The sequence below is a fragment of the Cryptomeria japonica genome, chromosome 9 (genome assembly GCF_030272615.1).
Source record: "Cryptomeria japonica chromosome 9, Sugi_1.0, whole genome shotgun sequence".
Lineage (NCBI taxonomy): Eukaryota > Viridiplantae > Streptophyta > Pinopsida > Cupressales > Cupressaceae > Cryptomeria > Cryptomeria japonica.
This window is the reverse complement of record NC_081413.1, coordinates 255,450,895-255,478,056: the sequence shown is the minus strand read 5'-3', so window position 1 is coordinate 255,478,056 and position 27,162 is coordinate 255,450,895. Positions and strand designations below refer to the sequence as shown.

Genomic DNA, 27,162 nt, shown 5'->3' with positions numbered 1-27,162 from the left:
AAACATATCTTATAATTATAACATATTTTAAACTAAATTAAAAATTATTAATCATCATATAGATATGCAAAATATATAATCAAATATATAATTACCATTGTACAATAATAATTATCATAAGAGAAAAGTATCAAAACATAGGTTTAAATATGTAATTACCATTTCAATAACAATGATGATAAGAGAAAAATGTAAGGAACAAAGTAGGTGGTATGGTGGGGTCCAACAAGTAGAACTAGTGTGCTATGTATGAAATTAAATATACCCCATAGAATATATGATATATTGAATAGAACTTGATTAAAACATAATTATCTCATTCATAAATTTGACCAATAGACTCTCATTTATTTATATTACACAAAGTGTAATCAAGCAGACCTATCTAAAATCTTTGACTTCATCTCCTAAGGGACCTGCAAAAAAAAACATATCGTATAAAATACACAATCATAATTCAACATTCAAGTGCAAGAATATTACTTTACTCAAGTAAAATTTAAAAATTTAACCTTAAACATATTTGTAAATGCACAAATAATAATATTCATTGATGTCATGATTAGTTTTTATAATGAGGATGCATTCAATTTAAAATACAACATAAAGCATACATCATGACTCTTCAATGGGAGTTGCCTTAAGGATACAAAACTAAATAACTTACTTGTAATTATTCAAAATGAAATATAAAGTATGCACAAATAACTTGGTTTTCATTGATGCCTTCTACTTGTGGTAGACCTGAAACAAAATTACTAGATTAAGGGTTAAAATTATAACTTACTTGTATATATTTATTCTGTTATACCATCTGCATCCTCTTTCTTTTGAAAAGAATCTATAATTGTCTCGTGCTCTTCCATAGAGAGAGTCCATAATTGTTTATTAGCAGGTCTGCCATGATATCTATCCAATTTTATATTAGTTGCCACTACCAAATGCGAGTAATGTATAATCTTCTTCTCTTCTCTAATTCATAATCTTCAAATGTGGTAAATCCATTATTTCTTGTTAGATATTTGCATAACCAGGTGCCAACAACAACCACAGATCCTATTGGATAGTCATAACCATCATCATCTACTCGAGGAGTGGTTAGCTTATGTTTGGCTCTACACATTGAGCCAACCAATACTCTGTCCCCTCTTCATTGTCCTCTGGTGCAACAACAACATAGACATGTCCTGTGCACAAAAAAAATTATTTTAATATTTAATGAGATAGAAAAATATACATATATACACTGTAAGATTTCATATATGTACTATTTAATAAATCAAAAAAAAATTCAAAAACAATTTTACCTTGTTGTATAAGATCTGAAATTCGATCATAGTCATTTGATGCAAACATGTGGTCCATATCTTCATCAGTTCTTTCATGTGGATCATTTGCATCTATGGGTGTCAATGATCTTTGTTTTCATTCTTCAACCCATTCTTTATTCTCACAAAATTCTCAATCTCTGAAAAACACAAGACTGACAAAACCAAGCAAGCTCCCTTGTGAATATAGTCCATGTGTTTGAATTAGAACTCTTAAACGAATGCCATTTATCTGATCCAATGATGGTATTACAATCATGTCGAATAGGAATACTATCTTCCTCTACCAACCAGAAGAAACGTCGAATTGCAGAGTTCTCAGTTGATCCTTTTGACAACTTTGAATTGCACCAATCTACAACTACACGAGCATCTCTTAATTTCACTCCATCCTCAAATTTCAATTGCTCTCTAGCAAGAGTTTTTTTTACACAGGCACTAGCTCCATCGTGTTCCCCCTTACCAAGTCTTGCTTCAAAAAACTCCATAAATGTTGGACATTGGTTTTCTTGTGAACTCTGTGTAGCCAATAAAACATTCTTGCATTTTTGAATTGTCCAGTGTAGTTATCTGACCATATCATATGTTGTTTCATGTCAATTTCTCTTTCCTTAAGATTATCATGAAATGCCTCGAAGCAATGCTGAAAAAACTTTGATGAGTGTAATCGATTATCACTAACATAGAAATGATACTCCCGCAAAAAAATTATGTTATCTTTTGTACTGTCATGGTTGTGTCTATATATAATGTGCACAAATATGGCCACTTGCACTGAGTTGTAGTATTGTGATTGAGTTTCCTCTTGTGGTTTTAGAGTATACTTTTCTGCAAAATCCACAACTGATACTATTGTTCCAACTGGAATTGTGTTCTTGCATATGCGAAACTGTCCATCAAGCCATCGGGCATGTTGGGAATGTTTCACATATTTTTGAACAATATGACTTTTAAACTCACTGATAAGTGCATTCACACTATTATGTTTTGTAATCAATTCTAAACGTTTCCCCATCTTTCCATCCTTTAAAGGGTATTATATATTTTTAAATCTCTTAACATCAATCATTTTTTGTCCAAACTCAGATGAAAAATGTTCATGTGCAAACATTCACCTATCAAAGAATAGTTCCCACATAAATTGCAAAGGTCATAAATGCATGAACTGGAAAGAAATAATTGCTCATTAGGTGGTTCACAAAATAAACTTGCAATAAAATCTTTTATAGTTTCAGGTGGAACATAAACACCACAATCTTGCACAAGATCATTACCATGAAATATACAACATATATAACGAAAAACATCATAATAGTAACGAAACTGAACATTTTTATCAACAACAAGATTTTCTTTGTTTATTGATTTTAACATACCAGGGTTTGCATTTTTCAAATGATCTTTGACTAATTCGTAAATTCATTAACACAGATTCATCACTAAATTTTTAAAGAATTCAGTTTGAGTCATGTCAAGAAGAGGTTTTGGATGACGATCACGAATTTTTGATCCCAGGCTTAATTTTAAAACATCTCTAGTATTTGATGAAACTCTAGTGTTATCATGCCAAAATTTTGCGATTAATTGTTTAGTTTCATCATTTAATTTCATGTCCGACCTTTGAAGTCTACCACTGAAACTCCAACAATGGTTTAGTGGATCAATTTCAATTGTGTCTCTTCTTTTGGCCACTCTTAACAAGGTTCTACGATGTAAGTTTAAATAGCCACTTATGTCACTTAACATACTTTTACTAACAATTGTTTTGTCAACTATAGCAGTTGTTATAACTCTATGTGCCGCATTCTTGTCTTTAGATCGACTTGTTTCTCTGATAGAATCGATGGCACTGGCAATAGTAGATACAACTTGCTTATATCATTCATCTTTTCTTTTTGGTCTTGCATAGATACCTATTTTTTTTATTTTACGCATTTTTAACATTTTTATTAATTGTAGCATTAATTCACATTGGAATCCTAACTTTTTATTATAGAAAAATTGTTTATATGATATGTTCGCATGTGTTCTAATTTATCTCCAAGAAACTAACCCATTAAGATTATCTAGCACATTGCTATCAATAGTAAACAAATTACATTCATTTTCTTTCAGAGAGGGTGGTGTAATATTTTCAATTTTTATTTATTTTCGTATTGGTGTATTAAATTTATATCCAGCTTCATTTAAATCAGCAATTTGATTGGTATCATAGTCTTGGGGATTTAAAAACATACCAAGATTTGCATACACATAAACATTTGCATCAACAGTCATACCCGTGTTTGGTTCTACATTTCTTGCGTCCATCTTGATCTCTTCAATGGTCTCATCTGCAATGGGCATTGAACTAGATGCTTCAGTGTTATTCAATTGTCGTTGTTGTGATCTTTGATCTCTTTGGCATTTTGTCTCCTCTCTTTGTGCTTGAATTTTGTTTGTTGTCATTGTCTTCCTTTGTTTCTTTTGTTGTTTCTTAGAACCCATCTTTACAAATTCCTCTTCAAAAAATAATATTTCTTTTTACCGAGTTCTTCTGAAATTTGTGTAAAAAAGATTAAAAAAAGCGGTGCCAAATGTTGTAAAAAATATTTGTTAGTACGGATTCCAATGATAATCTGGTAATTTGATGCAAACTGTCCTTTTTTTATAGTAACGGTAATTTAGGAACGGGTCCTCCTTTTGAAAACGGGGGTCCATTCCCAAAACCAACGGTTAAAAAAAGGAACGGGCCCCCATTTTCTCGTTCTATAGAAGTAGATTCTACAACCCGCCACTTGCCTCGAGATTAGGTTCGAGATAGGCCTGTTATGGCCACACTTGAGACATGGACCTGCAAATTCAAATCTCCATGAACGAAAGCACAAATATGAACGTCTGAAATAGTTTACGTGCCTCTAATTAGATAATTTTTATACGAAATTAAAACCCATTTCAAATTATACTGTCTAGATTATAAATATATAAATTTATTTAAAAATTGATTATTTTAACTATTTTTTCATTTAATTTATACTAAATCGGGTCCATAAACTTGAAATATTAACTAATTTTGTTAATTTAATAACTTTTTTATTTTAATGAATTTTGAAAAAAAAATTATATTTCATCAATCTACACAAAATTATTTTCTATTTTAAAAAAATCAAAAACTGTTAAGTTTACATCAAATTATGTGGGCCGTACACGTCAAATTTTTAAAAAGATAATTACGGTCATTAAAAAATTAATTAAAAAAAATACAGAAAAATATGCTCATCAATCTTCAGTGTGTTACAAACCATTTCTCAAAACAGTTTGAGAAAGTAATTTTAATTGTGTCAAAAAGTGTAGGTCGTACACATGCATGGTATGGTCCTGAAACATACATTTTTAAAACATAGTTTTTAGAACTCCATTCAAAAAGTTATTTTTCATTATGTAGGTATTAAAATAAATTACATATTTGGAAAGAAGACTCAGATGGCTATTTTTTATATTAGTGACTTTTTCCAAGATTCAATCTCCAAATGTTTCAAAATTTAAGCTCAAATGAGACAAAATCTGAAAATTAGGGAAAACACTTCCACTTTTTGGCCAAAAATTGGACTCGGCTTCTTGCATTGACCCTTAATAAAGGGATAGAAGGGAATGGTCAATATTGGTAAACATTATGTGGGAATTACTAAATTAAGGTTGGAAGTGAGAGGAGTTCACCAAACAGGTTGTAAAAGAAAGAATGGCTTAACTTTATATTCACCTTAGGACTTTGGGGGCAAACAAGCCCTCTCTTTAACTCATGCCTTGCATTCTAGCTAGACAACCAACACTATAATTAAATTTAGAATAACTCTAGTGCCTTTTAGGCCATGTGATATGCAATAGCAATCTAACGTATGAGAATGGGTAGCAAGTTTCTACTTATAATTCCTTTCTTCCTTGTTATGATTGTATACTTTCCATCGACTGAGTATTAGCTAAAAGTATATAGGTAAAGGAAAGGTTAAAATACATTCTTTTCATCCTACCATTGTTGGATCTATATAGGTGAGCCATAGAGGGAGTTAGGTTTAGAAAATAATTCTCAAATTAGGAATTTATTTTTAGATATATTGCTAAGATGAGTACAGGTGATGAATTTTATGACAATGGATGGAATCGGGACCTTATGAGGGCATAATTTGAGGCCATATACCTCTAATACATAGGCTAATCCTCTCCATCCAACATAAGCACCAATGGATAAACTTTATGACTTCTTAAAGAAAAGCTTATTGATAGTCAAGAAAAATAGTATTCAAGGAGCATATTGTGTTGATGGACTATCAGTCGTACCACTTAGATAGTTAGATGGATTCTACTAAGAGTGGGTGGGTCTTAGGGCCAATGACAAGACAACAATGGAGGTTTTTGTTTATATATTCATCTATAGAATGTAAGGAAAATATATTTTCTAATGAAGAATTGGTAGATAACAAACCACATTAACCTCATAGTATAGTTATGTTGCATCCTAATAAGGAAAATGGTCTTTTAACTTATTAGTTGTAGGTAACACCTTAGGTGAATGACCATTGGGGAGTTGACCTATTGAACTTTAGGCTAGTTGATTGTCTACTCTCTCATCACAAGCTACAAAATCTGCTTAAACGAGGATAGGGATGGAATCCACTATGCCTGGGATCATATTGCATCCCAATGCAAATGAAGAGAAGTTAAGGACATGGGTATCTTAGGATTAAGGTGTCATCTATCTTATACATCCTATTGCATTGTTCCAACATCCTTGGAAGTTGTCTTAAGGCACTTAAGGTGTATTGAAAAAATAATTTGTAATATTTAATTCTCACTATTGTTTGTAATACATTTAGGGATGATGGGTTCCACTAGCAACAGTAAAGGTGGGTTGTGAACATAATTACTTAATCTTATTCTCCTCGTATGTGGACACCTAGAATAAGATAATTAATGATTTAGTTAGTGGAAAAATGAGTGACTTTTGGACTTCTCCAAGTGGGCTCTTGGAAAAGGCAATAGCTTGCTGGCATGTTGGCATAACTGATGGAGATGATGATGTATTGGTAAAGGATGACGATGATATATTGATGGATTGTTGGTGATGATATAATTGTGATATGATGTTTTATGATTAGTTATTTGTGTTGTCATTGATGGCAACCATGTTTGTTCATGTTTGGTATATCATCTAAGTTATCTACGTATAGCCTAACTGGTAATGAATTGAGTTGGACAGAAAAATTGCTAAGTTGTAGTCAACTGGTAAGCAGGAACAAAGAAGGAGATGGTTGTGGTAGAGATCCGTGTTGAGCTAGGTGTTGTGGTTTGGCATGTATGCTTATGAAATTATAATCAGTCTATGACTGGAACCGCGTCATGTTTGGAGAACTGGAAGTCATGTTTTTAATTAACTGTTGTATATTCAGTGTAGGGTTTGAGAACCGGTGACAAGATCTTTAACCGGTAATTATTTATGGTTTGGCGGTGAATCTTATCATGTTCATTACTTAGTGGTGATGTGTCAAAATCCATGTAAAGTGATAAGATGTTCTTTGAGCACGATCAAGGAGCGAATTTCTTGGGAAACAGTGAAGTGCTTAATAGAATGTAATAAGGGTTTGACAGATTATCAAATCGACGTGCGGTAATGTGTTATGATCATTCAACGGCTGTAATTGTCTTGAAATTTGTTGTAATGGTCTAAAATGATGATCTGTAATGATTTGTAATGATCTGATATGATCTATGATGTAAATTCATTGTAAGTTAGGGTTATGTAACCGACCTAGTTGAATAGTGTATTTAGCTCGAGTTTGAGAAGAGATTTTGTGTTGGTGATCAGAGAAGAAGAGTGTGACGAACCAGATTAAAGAGTCTGCATGTGAGAAGCAAAGATTGAGCTGAAAAGGATCTATACTAGCAAGGAGACAGTGTTGTGATAAGCTCATTTACCTATTGTTCCCTAACAGTTACAGCAATATTAAAATCCCTTTACCGAGTAGGTCCTAACAGGCCTGATATTGTAAATCCCTTCACCGGGTGGCTCATTAACTTGAGTTTATACCCTTTAGCAATGTTACTCCTAATAGGGTTGAGCTTAAAATCCCTTCACCGGGTGACTCCTAACAGGGTCTACTCCTAATCGGGCATTATTGTAAAGCTCCTAACCGAGCTAGGCCTTTAACAAGGCGCATTCGAAAATAGTGCAAATTTTGTGGGTACCAATTCCCACCGTGGTTTTTCCCATTTGGGTTTCCACATGAAAAATCTCAATGTTCACATGGTGGTTGATTTGTTTATATGTGGATTTAATACTATTACATTGCTTACATGTTGATGAACACACAAATGAGGAGTTTGGTAGATTTGCTTTAACTGATTGATTGAGTAGTTATCGGTACTGGTTATGATCTATTTTTTAGAAGTATTTTCAGATTGATAAAAGATTTCTTGTTTGACAATATTTAACCTCTTGTTAGGTGATTTTGTTCCTTTACCTTATGATCATGTGTAGTGAAAAGGTTTTCATATTGGATAGGTATTGGCATCCTAGTTATATGGAGAAACACCGACTTAGATTACAAAATGGAGTTCTTATGTTGGGTTCGTGGTTTTAGCCCATGGTTGCAGGCAAGCGTTGAAAGATAAGCCATTGACCTCTTTATGAGTTGTGGAGTTGATATGTTTCAGATGTTTTAAGCTCTTGAATTGGTTTTCCTATTGAGTTGAATTTTTATCTTCCTTTTAATATGTTAGTTTGTAGATATTTGCTTATCCAACTGTTCAAATGACATGCTTAATGTGAATGTCTAGAGATTTAAGCGGATTCAAATTTACAGAGGTTTGCAGGTTTTACATGTTAACTAAAATCTGTGGTAAGACTGTATTGAAGGTGTTCTAAATGAAAACAATTATAGACTTGCATGCTCGTTGAGAGGGTTCTTATTGACCTATGGTTATTCTTATGTGGGTTTGTTTTGCAAATCTAAACTATTATTGTTTTTTGTGTTAGAGACTTGGAAATCCACATGTTATGTTTGATTATCTTTGTTATGCATGACACTAATTTGGGGTTAAACCTTTTAGTTATTTGAGATTGGAGCATTGACTATGTGTTTCTCCTTTGAGACATTTCACATCTATTGATCTTGTAAATTTTCTAATGAGGAATTTGTTCAGTAGGCCTTATTGTTGATCACCGTTATTACATTGGTATGTTGATTGCAGTGAGAAAGGGATTTTTCAGGAATACCTCATAGAGATGTTCATTTGAATATTAATAGTGGTTTATGGTCCATGAAAAGATCTATTCACTTTTAGTGGAATTTTGGTAATGATGTTCATTATGCCATGTATAATTTGGTATCGCTTTCAATGGGAAATTTATGGAATTACATAATGCGTTGTATCTTCTTTGTTTCGAGATTTTCATTATAATCTTTTTGTGGTTGCTATGTGTAGTGAATCATTGACAATATTTCATTAGAATATGGATGATCTTTTACAATGGGTGTTGGTCTCATGAAACTCTTGGATTCTACCTTTAAAATGCTATGAGATTTTGATATCTTTGGTTCTATTGACAAATGATGTGATGTTTTATATCTTTTTGGTTTGGAGATTGTGGCTTGACTCTTCCCTTTGAGCACTCTTGGTGTTGAGTTCTTTGATCATATTGGGACCACGGAGGATCTTCAATTAGGAGATGGTTATCACTACTCATGGAGAGTTTGGTTAAGTAGTTCAGTGGGAGCTTTGGCAATGATATGGATTCACCATTTTATGATGCATGGTTATCTTCGTGTGGTTTGGAGATGGTGACATCTTGGTTTGCCATGGAGGCCTTTTGAGTTTTGGTGAGATGTTGGTTTACAATATGTATTTTGGAGTAGATGATGATCTTTGAAGGAGATCTTAGATCATGATATGTTCCTGATCTTATTATTGAAACTTTGACAATGGTTTTGTTAGTTCTATTTGGTTTAGATGTTCATGCAAACTAGAGAGCCTTGGGTGAGGTTGAGATCTCATGTTTTTTGGGATCATGTGCTAAGATGGCTACTCTTTGATAAGGATTTCAATAGAAAGGTCGAACAACCTATACCTATTTATGGATGTTAATTCATTATGGATTTGAAGAGAAAAATTGTCATTTATTGTAAGATTTGATTGCTTGGTTTTGTGTCCTCATGACAATCTTGTTTCCCACTCTTGATCTACTCAAAAAGTGATTGATATGAGAGGTATTGGCTGCCTGGTTATCAAATGTATTTTTTAGTCTGTATTTGTTTTCTCATGTGAGCTAGTCCTGAATATAACAATTCTAAGGACTTGTTGAGAATATGATGCATAGTTTTATGGGTTTTCATTGTTCTCCTTGTTGGTCTTGAGATATAGATAAGGTTTTGAGTACTTATTTGGTGAGGTACAAGAAATGGTTTGTGATTTTAGGCATATTCCCTTTGTTATGGAAATGCTTGATTTGTTTGTTTTAACTTTGATGTGCAAGGTTTACATCTGTTGTTGTCATGTTTCATTTTATTTGAATATTAGATCTTGATATCCTTTTACTTTTGGAATGGCAAAGGAGATCTTAAATTACACAACTTGGTACATGCTAGTGTGGAACAAGGATATGGTTTTAATTGCAAGTTCTCTATTTGATCTTGTTTTGGTTTTTGGATGTTTATATTCACATGGTTGTGTGAAGAACTTGGGAGAGCTATGGAGACAAGTGGTGAGAGGGATATTGCAACATGTTTGGTTGTAGTTACATAGATCCTTTGTTATCATTTGAATCTAATGCTTATGTTCATGTAAAAATTGGTACAAGTTTCAGTGATAGTTGACATGGTTGCTTTGCATGGTTACATGGCCTCTCTTCTTGATGGAGTTTTTTCCCACAAGGGTTTCTCCATGTAAATCTTATGTTATGTGAAAATTTTATGCTATTGATTTATATCTTATTGCAACTATCTTATGGTAATGATATTTTTATATATACATATTATAAGTTCACATAAAATATGTATATTAAGCATGGTATGTAGGCTAATTTTTTCGTATTATTAAAAAGAAGTATCTAATCATAGTTTTTCACATTAAAGAAACTTAATTTTCAGATTTGCATATAAGTTTCAAATTTTCACATTCTAGTTGCCCAAACGTTGTATCTTTTATGATTGATTTACTAGGTAGAGATTGATCTTCACAATCTTTAACATTGAACCTATTTATTTCCTAACAGATTCTACATGACCATACTAAACACGAAAGGCATGTTTCAAGTATTATTAGCAATTAATCCTCCACTAGTCATTACGTTATAAATTATATTGTTATTGTGGATGACATGGTAGTATGCATGAATAGTGAAATATTATATTGTTGAAAATTACTTTGCATTGTTGGCTCTAGATATTCATTTACTCACTTATCATGATTGTAATGCAATGATGTTGAAATATGTGCAATAATTTTGGGTCCTCTTAGGGGCGTTGTCATTATACCCAATTCAAAATTTATGCTTTTATATAAAAATTCTAGGAGTTTCTCAATAGTAAACTTTCTACATTACACAAATTTAGTTCATTATAAGATTTGATATTATCAATTCGTGTGACATCTAGATTTATATTTAAGTTATATCATTATCGATTATTTTATTATTTTTAATTCATAATTAACATTTAATCACTCATTCAACTTAGGGGTTTAATTGCATGAAGTTTTTTCATTCATTGCATGTTTCTCTAAAATTGGTCTCTTTCATATCATGATTTAATTGAATTGGCAAAGATAGAATATCTTCATCTATGTACTTTAATATTTTACTTACATGAATTGTCTTATATATTCTTTTTTCTTCACATTCTTAGGTTTGTGCTCCTTCAATGTTTAAGTTTTTGGTTATTTCCTTCACAATATATTGAATTATCTATCAATCTATAATATAATTGGTTCAAACAATGAAAATAAAGATGAAAATTTATCGAACTTAAAAAAAAGGTTTAAAGACATTAAAATAATCGTTCAAATTATTCAAAATAAGAATTAACAGTGGAATTATCAAACTACTTCCTAAGGATGGGGACAAGTCCCTTATCAAAAACTAGAGACCGATAACACTCCTTAACGTTTCTTACAAAATATTGGCCAAAGCTCTAGCGATCAGATTGGAAAACATTCTCCCTAAATTCATCTGCTCCACACAAACAAGCTTTATCAAAAGAAGATATATACTGGAAAATCTAATTACCAGCTGGGAGGCCATTGAATGGGTGAGGACTTCAGGACAAAACGCAGCCATGTTTCTCCTAGATTTTGAAAAAGCATACAAGGTAGAATGGGGCTTTATTCCGACTATGTTAGACGCTTTTGGTTTTCCAATAGAATTCTGTAAATGGATTATGGTTTTGCTCAAAGACGCTTCAGTTCAGGTTGAAGTTAATGGATCCCTGACTCAAAACATTTCTCTAGGCAGGTCCATTAGACAGGTTTGCCCCTTAGCCCCTGCTCTCTTCGTTATTGCAGTCAATGCCCTATTCTACATTCTTAGAGATTCTACCATCTCTCCTAAAGTTCAGGGGATCCAACTTCCAAATGGGGAAGAATTGATCAATGCACAGTTTGTTGATATCGGTAAACATAACTTTGAAGCCCTAGAAGGTAAAATCAAATTTCTAGGGGAGATTTCAGGAGCTAAAGTTTCACAAAGCAAATCTACCATGCTTGGATGGGAGGAGCAGCCTCCGAACTGGTTGTAGCAATTTGGGATCCAATGGGGAGGACCTAACAAGATAGTCAAGTACCTAGGAATTCCATTTGCAATATCCCCATCTCTCAAAGAAATGTGGCAATGGGTTAGAACCAAAATAGAAATAAAACTTAACAGATGGGATAACAAATATCTTTCACTTGTCGAGAGAATGCAGGTTTGCCAAAAAGTTCTATCCTCTTACAACATTTATTACTCATCAGTATCGATATTCTCCAATTACCAAATCCTAGAAATACAGAAAACCATCAAGAACTTCCTGTGGTCTGATGGAAAAGGTAAAAAGAAAATGCATTCTATTAATTGGGAGTGGTGCCATAAGGACAAGAGTCTGGGAGGGTTAGGACTTAAGGACTTGAGGATCCAAGGAATTGCTCTTGCAGCAAAGTGGATTATCCAAGCTCTTGATGGGAATGAACCGTGGAAAGTGCTGGTTAGGAATAATATTTTGAAGGTCGTACCAAATAAGGCCAAAACTTGGAAATCCCTCCCTTTCTGTGACCTTGTGGTTGGAGACTTCGAGGTATCAGTACAAAGGTCCAATGTCTTCAAGTCTATTTGGAAGGCCTGGAGTAGTGTTAAGCCCGTCATCACCAACTTTAGATTCAGCAACAATTGTATGTCAATATCAAATTTAAAATATATACGCACAATCACACACAAACTAAACAAAATTTAAACATGCCAAAGTATAAACACACACAAAGTGAATATTAAAGTTCAAAGACACCTCATACTAAAGTACAAGCATGCAACATTATTGTTAGTGAAAATTCAAACATACTCACACATGCCAAAGTACAAACACAAATAAAGTGGTTACCAAAGTTAAAACACTTATTACACAATGTTCATTTCACACATAGCTTGTTCAAACATGCAAAAGTTTATACACATACAAAATAACTACTAAAGTTTATACACAAAGCTAGTTCACTTCACATATTGAGTTTGTTCAAACATACCAAAGTATACATACACAAAAGTGGTCACACACCTAATTTAAACAAGTTTCACAAAAATTCATTTTAACCACGCATCACTTAGGTTCAAACATGACAAGGTACAAACACATAGAATATGAATAACACTGGCTCTCTAGGGGAACGAATTAACAGTGGGATTATCAAACTACTTCCTAAGGATGGGGACAAGTCCCTTATCAAAAACTGGAGACCGATAAACACTCCTTAACGTTTCTTACAAAATATTGGCCAAAACTCTAGCGATCAGATTGGAAAACATTCTCCCTAAATTCATCTGCTCCACACAAATAGGCTTTATCAAAGGAAGATATATACTCGAAAATCTAATTACCAGCTGGGAGGCCATGGAATGGGTGAGGACTTCAGGACAAAACGCAACCATGTTTCTCCTAGATTTCGAAAAAGCATACGACAGAGTAGAATGGGGCTTTATTCTGACTATGTTAGACGCTTTTCGTTTTCCAGCAGAATTCTGTAAATGGATTATGGTTTTGCTCAAAGATGCTTCAGCTCAGGTTGAAGTTAATGAATCCCTAACTCAAAACATTTCTCTAGGCAGGTCCATTAGACAGGGTTGCCCCTTAGCCCCTGCTCTCTTCCTTATTGCAGCCGATGCCCTATTCTACATTCTTAGAGATTCTACTATCTCTCCTAAAGTTCAAGGGATCCAACTTCCAAATGGGGAAGAATTGATCAATGCACAGTTTGTTGATGATACAGCACTCTTTCTAGATATCAGTAAACATAACTTTGAAGCCCTAGAAGGTAAAATCAAATTTCTAGGGGAGATTTCAGGAGCTAAAGTTTCACAAAGCAAATCTACCATGCTTGGATGGGAGGAGCAGCCTTTGGATTGGTTGAAGCAGTTTGGGATCCAATGGGGAGGACCTAACAAGATAGTCAAGTACCTAGGAATTCCATTTGCAATATCCCCATCTCTCAAAGAAATGTGGCAATGGGTTAGAACCAAAATAGAAAAAAAACTTACCAGATGGGATAACAGATATCTTTCACTTGTCGGGAGAATGCAGGTTTGCCAAAAAGTTCTATCCTCTTACAACATTTATTACTCATCAGTATGGATGTTCTCCAATTACCAGATCCTAGAAATACAGAAAACCATCAGGAACTTCCTGTGGTCTGATGGAAAAGGTAAAAAGAAAATGCATTCTGTTAATTGGGAGTGGTGCCATAAGGACAAGAGTCTAGGAGGGTTAGGACTTAAGGACTTGAGGATCCAAGGAATTGCTCTTGCAACAAAGTGGATTATCCAAGCTCTTGCTGGGAATGAACCGTGGAAAGTGTTGGTTAGGAATAATATTTTGAAGGTCGTACCAAAGAAGGTCAAAACTTGGAAATCCCTCCCTTTCTGTGACCTTGTGGTTGGAGACTTCGAGGTATCAGTACAAGGGTCCAATGTCTTCAAGTCTATTTGGGAGGCCTGGAGTAGTGTTAAGCCCTTCATCACCAACTTTAGAGTCAGCAACAATGAGTTTATCCATGGTGCTAGATCCATTTGGTGGAACCTCTTGCACTCATCCAAACCCTTGGCCCTCACTCAGGGGTGCTCTGCCAAAGCATGGCCGGCAAAAGGCATCTGCCTCTTTAAAGATATTATTAAGGATGATAAGCTGCTGGATTGGGATACCCTTAGAGCTAGATTTAACCTTCTGAGTTCCCATAAACGCACATATAGTATGTTACAGAAAGCCTGTGAAAAGCTCTTGCCCAAGAAATGCAAAAATGATATAGAATTTTCTAAGGATCTTTTGTGGAATAATGCCATCTCAATTCATAATGTTAAAACTAGTGTTATTTATAAGACCCTAACATATGATGAAGCAATAATTTTTCATGTTAACAAGCTATGGTTTGCAGAATTTTCAGTTAAACAATGGCAGAAGGTGTTCAATAGGCTCTGGAGTAGCCATGTCGCTCCTAAAGAAAAATGTTTTAAATGGTTGTTGATTTTAAACAGGTTACCAATCAGAAAAGATCATAACAGCAGTGATATTTGTAATATTTGCAGGGTTCCTAAATCAGTTAGACATATATTTTTTTATTGTACCATTGCTAAAGAAATCTGGTTATTATTTGGTATTCAATTTCCTGTTCAATTCACTGTTCTTGAGGTTATAATTGGATATATTAAAGATCTAAAAAAGGACACTAACCTTTTCTAGTATGTTCTTACTTCTGAGATTTTATGGCACATTTGGAAATTAAGAAATGAAGATAAATTTCACGGCTCAAGTAGGGCCCTTACTGAGTCTTTTCGTGGACTCACCCTTCATCGAATTCTCTTGCAAGTATCAGTGACGATGAATGTAGAGAAGAACAAGTTCTTCAGATTCATAAAGGATGGAAACGCAAAGATGTTCCTTCACGAGCTGGAGAACGAATATAAATGGAAGAGGACACTCAAAGGGAAGAAAGAGGTGGACCTGGCTCTAGAGACTGTGCAAGCAGAGGTGGCTAGAGCGCGAGATCCTATCCAAGATCAGATTCAAATGCTCACAGAACTCCTTGACGAAAAACAAGCCATTTGGATGGAGGACCCCAGGGGTTGGACCACATGGATGGATACTCCTCAGGAGCAAATTCTACAAGGATAATTGACATATTTCATGGATGGATGCTCTACATAGTGACTCCTTTTTTGAATTAAACATTAGAGTATTATATGTATAAATTTTTACATCTTTGTCTATATCTCTTGGTAAAACTGTTAAACTTGTGAAGGTTGGACCTGTTGTCCAGGTTGAAAAACTGCAAATGTTTTTGTAATAGTCTTCTCTCCTTATGAGCAATATTAAAAAAAAAAATAAGAAAATAAATTTAATTTAAAATATGCAAAAAAAATCATTCAAATTCTTGGAAATATGAAAAAATTTATCTGTCCAATATTTTCAAATTAAAATGTTATTTTAATTTTTTACATACAAGAAAGAAGTGGGATAAATTAATCAAACAATTATTACAATTCCTCAAAACAAAAAACAAAAAAATGTTTGTACATCAAAGAATATGAAGTTTTTAAGGATTTAATGTAATTCACGTTTTAAATAGTGTTATTTATTTTCTACATATGTAATTAATTATAATGTACTCACATTATCTCTTGCTTTGAAAACTACCAAACCCTAAGTTTATTTAAACACACACATGCCACAAGAAATGTCAAATTCTGAAATTCACATGTTTTAAATATTATTATTTATTTTCTACATATGTAATTAATTATAATGTACTCACATTATCTCTTCCTTTGAAAAAGTTTATTTAAGAACACACATGCCACAAGAGATGTCGAATTCTGAATGAATTCGACACAAAGGGAAATACCAATTTTTTTAACACAATTCACACAAAAATGAATGCATAATTAGTTTTAAAACATAAAAGTGATTGTGTACACACACGCGGACACACAACTAAAGTGAATTACAAAATTTAAACGCACTACACTCCACATAAATTGAATTCCAATGTTTATTTAAACATACACACATGGAGTGACCATGCTAATGTTTATTCAAACAAAAATTGAATGTTGATGCTAAATACACACATAACAAAAATCGAATTTATAAACTATACAAAACTAAAAAACATGCAACACATTGGATTCAATTCAAACATGACAAAAACAAATGCATCACTCAAAGTTAATGTCAAATTTAGTTCAAACACAACACACTTAAAGTTGACATCCAAACGTACATGTACACACACACACAATTAATGCTTCACACATCCACGTATGCATGCACTATAATACTATGAACATCAAAGAAGTTTTTTTATACATACATTCCATAGAAAAGAAGATAGAAAAAATGGATGTCAAAGTTCTTTCCAACATACGCACACTACAATGAAAGTTGAGAGTTAGTTCAAATAAGAACACACAGAAGTAAATGCCAAACTTAACTTTCAAACAAAAACACACATACAAACAAAAAGTGAATTTCAAACATACTTCACACAAAGTACAACCATACACAAAGTGAATACTAAAGTCATAAAACAAAAACATTCTAAGTCGAAACATTGTGCACATATGAGTAAATTTAAGGTCACACACCACACAAAATGAATGTCAAATTTAGTGCAAATACACACCACAAAAATTGAATATCCAAATTAACTTTCAAACAAAGACACATAAGAAGTTCATTAAAAAATGACAACATTAAAACACACTCCATAAATTAAATGTCAAAGTTAATGTGAATACCAAATTTGAAACACACACAAATTGTATGTCAATATTAAATTTCAAATATATACGCACAATCACACACAAACTAAACACAGTTTAAACATGCCAAAGTATAAACACACACAAAGTGAATATTAAAGTTCAAAGACACCTCATACTAAAGTACAAGCATGCAACATTATTGTTAGTGAAAATTCAAACATACTCACGCATGCCAAAGTACAAACACAAATAAAGTGGTTACCAAAGTTAAAACACTTATTACACAATGTTCATTTCACACATAGCTTGTTCAAACATGCAAAAGTTTATACACATACAAAATAACTACTAAAGTTTATACACAAAGCTAGTTCACTTCACATATTGAGTTTGTTCAAACATACCAAAGTATACATACACAAAAGTGGTCACACACCTAATTTAAACAAGTTTCACAAAAATATACTTTAACCACGCATCACTTAGGTTCAAACATGACAAGGTACAAACAAATAGAATATGAATAACAAAATTCAAACATGCAACAAAAGTGAATCTCAAAGTTAATATAAGGTGAATGAAAGTTAAAACACACATACACATGCCAAGTATAAATATAAACAAAGTGGTTTTAAACCACACACAAAGTAAACACTCGAGATTACACATGTTAATGTACAAACACACATTGTGAATGTCAAAGTAAAGTTAGTACACTCTTCATCCAAAGTGAAATTGAAAGTTAAACCCAAATGCATATTCTAAAGATATTGTGTTTGTTCAAACATACCAAAGTATACATACACAAAAGTGGTCACACACCTAATTTAAACAAGTTTCACAAAAATATACTTTAACCACGCATCACTTAGGTTCAAACATGACAAGGTACAAACAAATAGAATATGAATAACAAAATTCAAACATGCAACAAAAGTGAATCTCAAAGTTAATATAAGGTGAATGAAAGTTAAAACACACATACACATGCCAAGTATAAATATAAACAAAGTGGTTTTAAACCACACACAAAGTAAACACTCGAGATTACACATGTTAATGTACAAACACACATTGTGAATGTCAAAGTAAAGTTAGTACACTCTTCATCCAAAGTGAAATTGAAAGTTAAACCCAAATGCATATTCTAAAGTATAAATATAAACAAAGTGGTTGTAAACATGTTTCACAAAAAGTTACTTCAACCACACACAAAGTAAACACTTAAGTTCAAACATGTTAATGTATGCAAACACACACACACACACACAATGAATGTCAAAGTTCAAACACACTTCAACACTAAATTTCAAACATGCAACATAAGTGAATGTCAAAATAGCACACTCTTCATACAAAGTGAAAGTAAAAGTGAAAACACAACCAACTTAAACAAATAAGTCAATTCTAAAGTAGCAAACTTTTTACACTCAGTGAATTCTAAAGTAGCAAACTTTTTACACTCAATGAATTCTAAAGTAGCAAACTTTTTACACTCAGCAAATCCAAACACATACCACACAAAGCTAGTTCAACTACACATGAAGTAAACTTAAAGTTCAACCATACACAAAGTAAATGCAAATGAAGTAAACACAAAACATTAGTTCAACCACAAATGAAGTAAACACAATAAATGTGTAAGTTCAAATCCAAACACATACCACACAAAGCTAGTTCAACTACACATGAAGTAAACTTAAAGTTCAACCATACACAAAGTAAATGCAAATGAAGTAAACACAAAAAATTAGTTCAACAACAAATGCAATTAAAGCAAAAGGCAAGTGTCGAAATTTAGTCAAAATGGATTAAATATAAATTAATGCCAAACTTCAAAACCATGTTTCAATAGATAATAAGTAAATCAATGTTCAAACACAATTACACTACAATTCACTACATGACATTATAATTGAAGGGCATTGTCATACTTAAATAATTAAACTATGCTAAGATGTCATATCATTAAATGTGGTGAAATAAATAAAAAATAAAAAATATTGAATTTTATGCAATAAAAAAACATAACCAAAAAAAGAAAAACATGAACACTAGAATGAAAACAATGGACATGGCCAATGACCATTCCCCACAGCCTTGGGAAGGGGGGCACAATTCAACCCCTTCCAAATAAAAATTTGGCATTAAACAATAAATTTGTTTACATATGAATTTACAAATACTGATTTTAACAATTGATTCAAAACTACAATACAACAAATTTGTTTACATATGAATTTACAAATACTGATTTTAACAATTGATTCAAAACTAAAATACAACAAATTTGTTTACATATGAATTTACAAATACTGATTTCAACAATTGATTCAAAAGTACAATATTTTTTTCAATTTTAAATATTAAATGTTGCATTCAAACATTTCTAGAAAATACAAGTCAAACACTCAACTCAACCATGATTGAAATTTAAATCAATTCCCCTGCCAATGTACTATACAATATTTAAATATTTTATTATTCAAATTAAACTGACATAAGAAAAATCAATAAATGAATTTAATGAAAATACACAGATAATGTTGCAGATTCTTTTACATACACCAAAACCTTAAAAAAAATTAAAACAAAAAATTAAATTATAAATCTTTGTAATTCTGATATACAAATATAGAAAATGATAGTCTAGACAAAATATAACACTTAAAAAACACTCCTCTATGTCAAATGTCATAAAGCATGCCCCACCCCCTTGTTAATGAAGAATGCAAAATATGTTTAAAATTCTTCTCTACAGAAATGTAAAAGCCATGGAGAGTGGCAATGACAATGAAGTATTTTGAAACATAACTATTGCGATACTCTTATTCATGGCCCAGTAATATCCAGAATTTTTCAAAATATTATCTAAGTGAGGGAAAACTCACCTTGGAAATACCAATAATATCTAAATTTCTGAATGATTTTCTATGGTATTACAAATGTTTGGTAACCATGCATGCAAAATGCAGAACATAAATAAGTTAACCAAACTATTTGTAAAATAAGAGATCGATACAAAACTCATCTGTCAGAAGTTGTATAAACTGTAAAAATAAAATAAAAGGGGTAACACACCATTCATTTACACAGATAAGCATGCAAAATGCGGGAGTATGGTCAAGGTACAGCTTATAATGCTTCAAAATAAAACAAATAGAATAAAATGATTTCAGTGTATGCACAAAATGGATTTGACAAAAAGGCTATGTTAATAATGCAGCAGCCGATCCAAATGCACACAAAGATATCTTAATCTTGAATTATGTTGGGGGTTTTGAGAATGTATAAGAATCAATTACAATTACGATGGCACGCCTGTGATTAAAGCATTGAGCAACATTGAAAACATAAAAGTATAAAAACCCACCAAGAGTCATGCGGAATGAGCATTGCAAAACAGAGACTCGTTTACAAAACCCAACAGATTTAAGAGAACACAGAGACCAATATAAAAACCCAATACATTTAAAAGAACATGAAAGCCCATATACAAGAAACATGAAATCTCACCATGCATAGATGATAAAACAAAGAAATAAGCTTACCTCGACAACATGGTGACCAAGATATGGTGAACGTATTAGTGGGGTGAGGTTTATTCTACTACTGTTAAAATGGTCGAGCGGAGTCAATCTACGGCTCTGCCCTGTTCAGAGAAAAAATATTAAAAAGTTAATATATAATGCCTTCGAGTGTTAAACTAGTTGATTGCTACATGCTATGTAGAGGATGACAAATTTCATGCTTCAAACTGAAAGTGTTGTAAAGGATGCCACTATATCTAACTAGAATTACTAACTCAATTCAGATAATTAGCTTAAAATTTTAAATAGTAATTTGAGGTCTACCTGAAAAAAACTATCCTCAAACAGAGAGTCATTATCTACAAATATATTTCTATCCTCCTGCATTTTTTATCTTTGTTTGTATCCTCAAACAGAGAATCATTATCTACAAATTTATTTCTATCCTCCTGCATTTTTTATCTTTGTTTGTAATTTGTCTAGCTAATTTCTGAACTATGAATTAACGGTACCATCTACTCTTCTATCCTCATTAATGCCTCTACTAAAAGTTCAAATTGATCTTAGATAAACATTAAAGTCATTTGGATCCTATCAAAATATATGGAAGAGCTTTACCTAGTTGAAACTTGAAAAGTCTATATTACTGGGAATGGTGATGTTGCATTTTTTCAGGGGATCTACCTCCCGAAAATCCCAGCAAATTGTTGAAAATTCCAAATTCCAAATGTCTTGGCTGCAGAAGATTTTGGAATGAGGATTTGGAAGCACAGAACTCTTTTATCTGTACTGGAAACTTGCAGGCTTGTAGAGTGAAGATATTTTGTTAAGCCTTGGACTATAAAATATGTTTATGCAGATCTCGTGTTGTCTATGGTACTATCTTTTGTAATATCTTGCTGTATTGACAAAATCTGAAGAGCTAAAAATACTTCGTAGTAAACAATGATTTTTGGGATTATTATTAGAGAATAGTTTGCAATATATTCATTTAAATGAGTAATTATTTGATAAATTATAAATTTTGAAAAGTGTAATGTCCTCATTTTGAAATAGAATTTAATAATATAAATTAATAATAAAATTAAAATATAAAATAATATAATTAAATATTATTAAAATTTTATTAAGTTAATGAATGGTCAAAAGACAAAATGAAAAGTTGTGACTCCTTCAAACATGAGATATAAAAGAGAGAAGAGATTCTCATTTGAAGGAAGATAATTTGGGGAATCAGAAATGCAGATCCGATTTAAATAAGAAGTACAGATTTGATTGTGAAAGGTTGTGTCCCTTTCACAGGGCAGAAACAATCCCCTGCTCTTCTATCAAAAGGAAAGGAATCAAAAGCATCCAATATCATCACCATCGATCAGATAAGATAGAAGAGCAGTTAATAAGAACTGGCTCTCACGTATCGATCAAGTTTAAATTGCAACCTGCCATCAGACCAAAATCAATTGCAGAGACTAAACATTGATCTTTTCACAGCTGAAAAAACATAACAGACAAAAAGAGGTTTGGGATTGAATTATACTGTTCAGTGAAACTATCATACAAATGTCACATAATAAGTTAAGGAAGAAGATGATCTACCAAGAGTAAATAATTAAATTAAACTACGGCATGAATTATTTCCCACAATTTCATACTCCTGCTGAAGAAAAATTTCAATGAAGTCATAGGTTCAGAATTAGCTAGCAACAAGAGTAAAGCACAAGATCAATGCAAAATCAATTGCAGAGACTAAACATTGATCTTTTCACAGCTGAAAAACATTACAGACCAAAAAAAGGTGATCAAGTGAGCCAATGATCATCTAACAATTCTAGCCATAATGTTCAATGTCATGGATGAGTGGTACTAGGACAAGTTAGTACTCAACAATACAGACTAACCATGATGTGAACGTTTACATAATCCCAAGTGACCTATATTTTAGAAGGCTAAGTACAACCATAGAATATTCCTAACCGTTGTTATATTTGCTCCATTAATACTTGGTACAGTGTGGATAAATGATGGGTTTTAGAGCTGGTGGATTCTTGAGATCGAGACAGATTTTTGCAGCCTTTTAAATGACAATATTGGTTGCGAGTTGAAATTTGTTTTCAGGTGCGAGTCAAGGAATATTTCAACTATTTTGGAAACTGTTTTGCAATCTTTTAAATGAAAATATTGGTTGCGAGTTGAAAATTGTTTTCGGGCACGAGGCAAGAAACTGCTAGTATAGCCTAAATCTTCACCTTTCCAATGTTTTTCCTGATTTATGACCCTAATCGAATGGTCAAGTTACTTTGAGTTAAGTTCAATATTTTTTTATTTCTGTCTTAGTCTACGGTGTTCTTTGGCTTGGAAATCTCACGACATTATAAACTCATAATTACAATATTTGGCCCACTTTCCTCAAGCACAATTCAATATACAGTTTATATATTAATTCCTCTATAAGTGTAAATATCAAAACCCTAAAAGCTAATCTCAGCATGTACTTTAAAGAGAAGACAAAACACGAACATGAGTATACATGTTCGGCAATCACTTCAACCCTTCCATTAAGGAGCCCATTAAATTCGTTTTTAAATTACTCAAATGAAACCCATGTTAGCTGAAATTTTAGAAATAAAATTCACAAGCACAAAAAGTTGCTCTAAAATCTCAATGCCGTTATTCTGAAAGGTAACCCTTTTCTCAGAAAGCAAACTAACATGAAAACCAAAAAATGTTTGTAAATGGTGCAGAAAAACATGAAACGTTAAATTTGTTGAGACGTGGACCAGCTAGGACTCGAACCTAGGACCTTCCATACGCTGCTGGAGTGCTCTACCACTCAGCTACTGGCCCCTCTTGGACCAGTCTATTGTCGGTCCGGGTGTGGCTTATTTTCAACACCAACATCCCCCTTAAGCCACACCTCTCGTGTGCTTGGGGCTCCTAGCCTAGACCTGGCTCTGATACCATGTTGAGACATTGACCAGCTAGGACTCAAACCTAGGACCTTCCATACGCTGCTGGAGTGCTCTACCACTGAGCTACTGGCCCCTCTTGGACCAGTCCATTATCGGTCCAGGTGTGACTTATTTTCAACACCAACAAAATTACTAATCCTATATAAAAATTAATAAGAATTACTACCGAAAAGAGCTCCTGACAAATCTTCGGCAGCTATTCTGCCAATAATAAGTTTAGGAGCTAACTATATAATAGGATTGTGAAACCCTGTGCATATTGGAAATTTCACAGTAGCATAAATACATATATAAATAGGTATTCTATAAGGAAAAATACATAGGGTATTCTATATATCGTTGGGAGAAATTTTATAGTAGCATAAATACATAAATAAATAGATATTTTATAAGGAAAAATTCATAACTACATAATTATTCTATAAATCGTTCGAAGTTTATAAAGACAAACATAGGACACTGACTGTTGGGGAATTCTCATTAATAAATCCTATTCTCAAGCTTAAAACCTCCCTCTTTTGAATAACTCCATCTACAGTTACAGGGGATTTGGGTGAATAATCCCTTATTTATTTATTTATTCATTTATATTATTTCAACAATTTTGAATAGCAATAACACTAACTACTTGCAAAATACACACTAGTTATCATTCCTTCATTTTATTTTTAGCTTACTAAAATAGGGCATACAGATACAAAGTTTATATAATAGCATTGCATGATATTCAAGAGCTCCAGTATTACATTTACAGCAACCAAGTATTCACAGTAAGGGGATAACTTCTTTCACCTATAGATATATTTATTTAAGGATGTAAGGTTGCAAATTGTATATGTTAGAATGGAACAATGTACTACAATGTAGGATAACCACCTCTACCTTTGCATTCTCATCTCAATTCTGTAAAAATATCACAATTGTGACTACTGAGATGGGAAGAGATCTGTCCCCAAGTGACGGGAAACATAAGTTGTTGTACTGGCTTTTGGGTAAGAATGTCTATCTTAGAAAACAGAGGAAATATATTATAATATTAATACATGTAATGCATTTGCAGTGTAAATTTGATGGTAGGGAAACCTTTTATGTCGGTCAAATTTGTTTACAGGAACCTAATTTATCATCCGTTTTGCTTTTGCCACAACATGGCCATGGAACATATTAAAAAAAAATCTATAAAATAAAGTTTTTATGCTATGTAACAGTCTCAAAATAAACATTCTGATCACAATTTTGTCCACGGAATTCCTTGCATACAGGTGCTAACGAGCAAACCCAGCTATTCCTCTTTTGCTGAATACCCAAAATCAACAAAAGAGGACACAAGAATCTCAACCAAAACCAAAAGGGAAGAGTATGATGATGCATCAAATGCATCCGTCAAATAGGATGACAAGGTTGTCAAGCCTCTGCACAATATCCTCAGCAAGGGCCAAAATACTTGCCACACAAAACATAGTGCCATCATGGCAGAAACAGGACAAGAACAAGTCAGACAGACACAAACAAAGAAGACTGAGGACCAAATGGAGACGAAAGGAAATACAACTTGGCCTGAACAAGAAACAGAGGAAGCCCCTACACATAAAGTAGACGAGCGAGAATCCGAAATATCTAATTAAAAAAATGGAGGATGAAAAAGCACAAAGAAAACAGGTACTCCAGGAAATGCACCGTGAAATTCACAGACACCTTCGAGAAAACAAGCGCACAATTGGCAGAATTGATTGAAGTACACATCAAGAACCTCGAATTCAACTGAGCTTAGTCACTAGACGAAAAAATGGCTTCTTACCACTCTGCTTAAAACATAGGCAACTGTAGCTTTGAGTATACATTTGACTCCAATCAAATTGGTTTTTCAATTACTCAAGTGAAACCCATCTTTGATGAAATTTTAGAAGTAAAGTTTCACATAAATACTCAAATGTAAATGTATTTGCTCTAAAATCTCAATGCTCTTATTCTGAAAGGTAACTTAAGTCTTGACAAGCGTTCTTGTAATTTCTAAACCCTTTTCTCAGAAAGCAAACTAACCAAAAAACCAAAAAAAAAGATTACAAATGGAGAAAAAAAACCTGAAATATTAAATTACTAATCCTGACAAATCTTCCGAAAACGTCTGCCAAAAAGGGCTGCTGACAGATATTCCGCAGCATGCAAAGGGTTTCTCTAATTGGAAGAACAAGCTTCTCTATGATACATCATTTTATAGTTTGCAATTAATTCTCAACTCTATTGATTTTGCTCATAACTAAATGCAATGTACAATGCGAGTAGAAATGCATATATTCTATTTAAAACAGGATACATGAATCTTATTTAGTACAAAATACATAAATGTTTGAATTTGAATGCATAAATTTTCTTATTGCTGAACTCATAACTTCATAACTTCATATACGTGGATTTTTCCTTATAGAATACCTATGAATTTTTCCTGATAGTACCCTACCCTAACAATTTCAAATCCTATACAGAAATCCTCTTACCCTAACAATTTCAAATCCTACACAGAAATCCAAAGAGGGTAGAGAGAAGAAATATTTATACCGTTCAACTGAATGGATGGAGAAATTCAATAATATAATATACACCAAATTCCCTTGTAAATGAACTACTTGAAACATATAAATTCTTCAAAATGAAAGAAAAAACAAGAGAGCAGAGTATAAGATGTACTCACCATTTTCTGTCCATAACTCCAATCAGCCACTCCAGAACGTAGAATTCTTGCTGCTGCCTACCTCCATGCCCATCAAAAATGACGCCCCACAGAAAAGAAATACACAAAATACCAAAACAAAAAACTGCAATTCAAACCCAGAAAGCAAATGAAAACATCTGAGTATAAAAAGTAAAAATTACAAACTCAGGAAAGCAAGACTCAGAGGCATGGCCACGCCAAAAAAAATTAAACTTACAAAGAAAACAAAAAAAATGAAAGAACAATATAATCTGCTCTGCTTCTCTAGTATATCTCCTTTTAAAAGAATTGAAATCCTGCTTTTTCCAACGGTAACACGATCTGCTTTTTCCAACGGTAACACGATCTGAGTGCCGTTAGGGCACATTGTGAATTGAATCTGGACAGTTATTCGTAAAAATGGATTGAATCTGCGCTTGAGTGCCGTTAGGGCACGCTCCTCTGAACGTTTGAAATCGTTCGGAAATCGACTCAAAATGGATTGAATCTGCACTTGAAGAACAAATTCCATTCCCACTGAACGTTTGAAATCGTTCGGAAATCGACTCAAAATGATACGAAAGTTGTACATATAATTTTAATTTATATAAAAAATACAAGGTTGTTAGCTTTTAAGTAAAAGAATAAATTAATTAGCGCTCTCTCTATATATAGATAG

General features: G+C 32.9%; 1 protein-coding gene across 3 annotated transcripts; it reads right to left on the bottom strand.

Moving 5' to 3' along the window:
* Positions 1 to 250: 250 nt before the first annotated feature.
* Positions 251 to 27,034, bottom strand: LOC131858622 (uncharacterized). Of its 3 annotated transcripts, none has more exons than XR_009358992.1 (3): positions 26,484 to 27,034; positions 20,847 to 20,947; positions 251 to 416 (listed from the first exon to the last, which is right to left on the bottom strand). XR_009358992.1 is itself a non-coding variant. In XM_059211919.1 (3 exons), the coding sequence occupies exons 1-2, from the start codon at positions 27,013 to 27,015 to the stop codon at positions 26,506 to 26,508; spliced, it is 396 nt and encodes a 131-aa protein (XP_059067902.1). In that variant the 5' UTR covers positions 27,016 to 27,034; the 3' UTR covers positions 22,049 to 22,264; positions 26,484 to 26,505. The 3 variants fall into 3 exon arrangements, 1 of the variants encoding a protein (XP_059067902.1); XM_059211919.1 differs by lacking the exons at positions 251 to 416; positions 20,847 to 20,947 and adding an exon at positions 22,049 to 22,264 and having other exon boundaries at positions 26,484 to 26,607; positions 26,722 to 27,034; XR_009358993.1 differs by lacking the exon at positions 251 to 416 and having other exon boundaries at positions 19,949 to 20,947.
* Between the last annotated feature and the right edge of the window lie 128 nt (positions 27,035 to 27,162).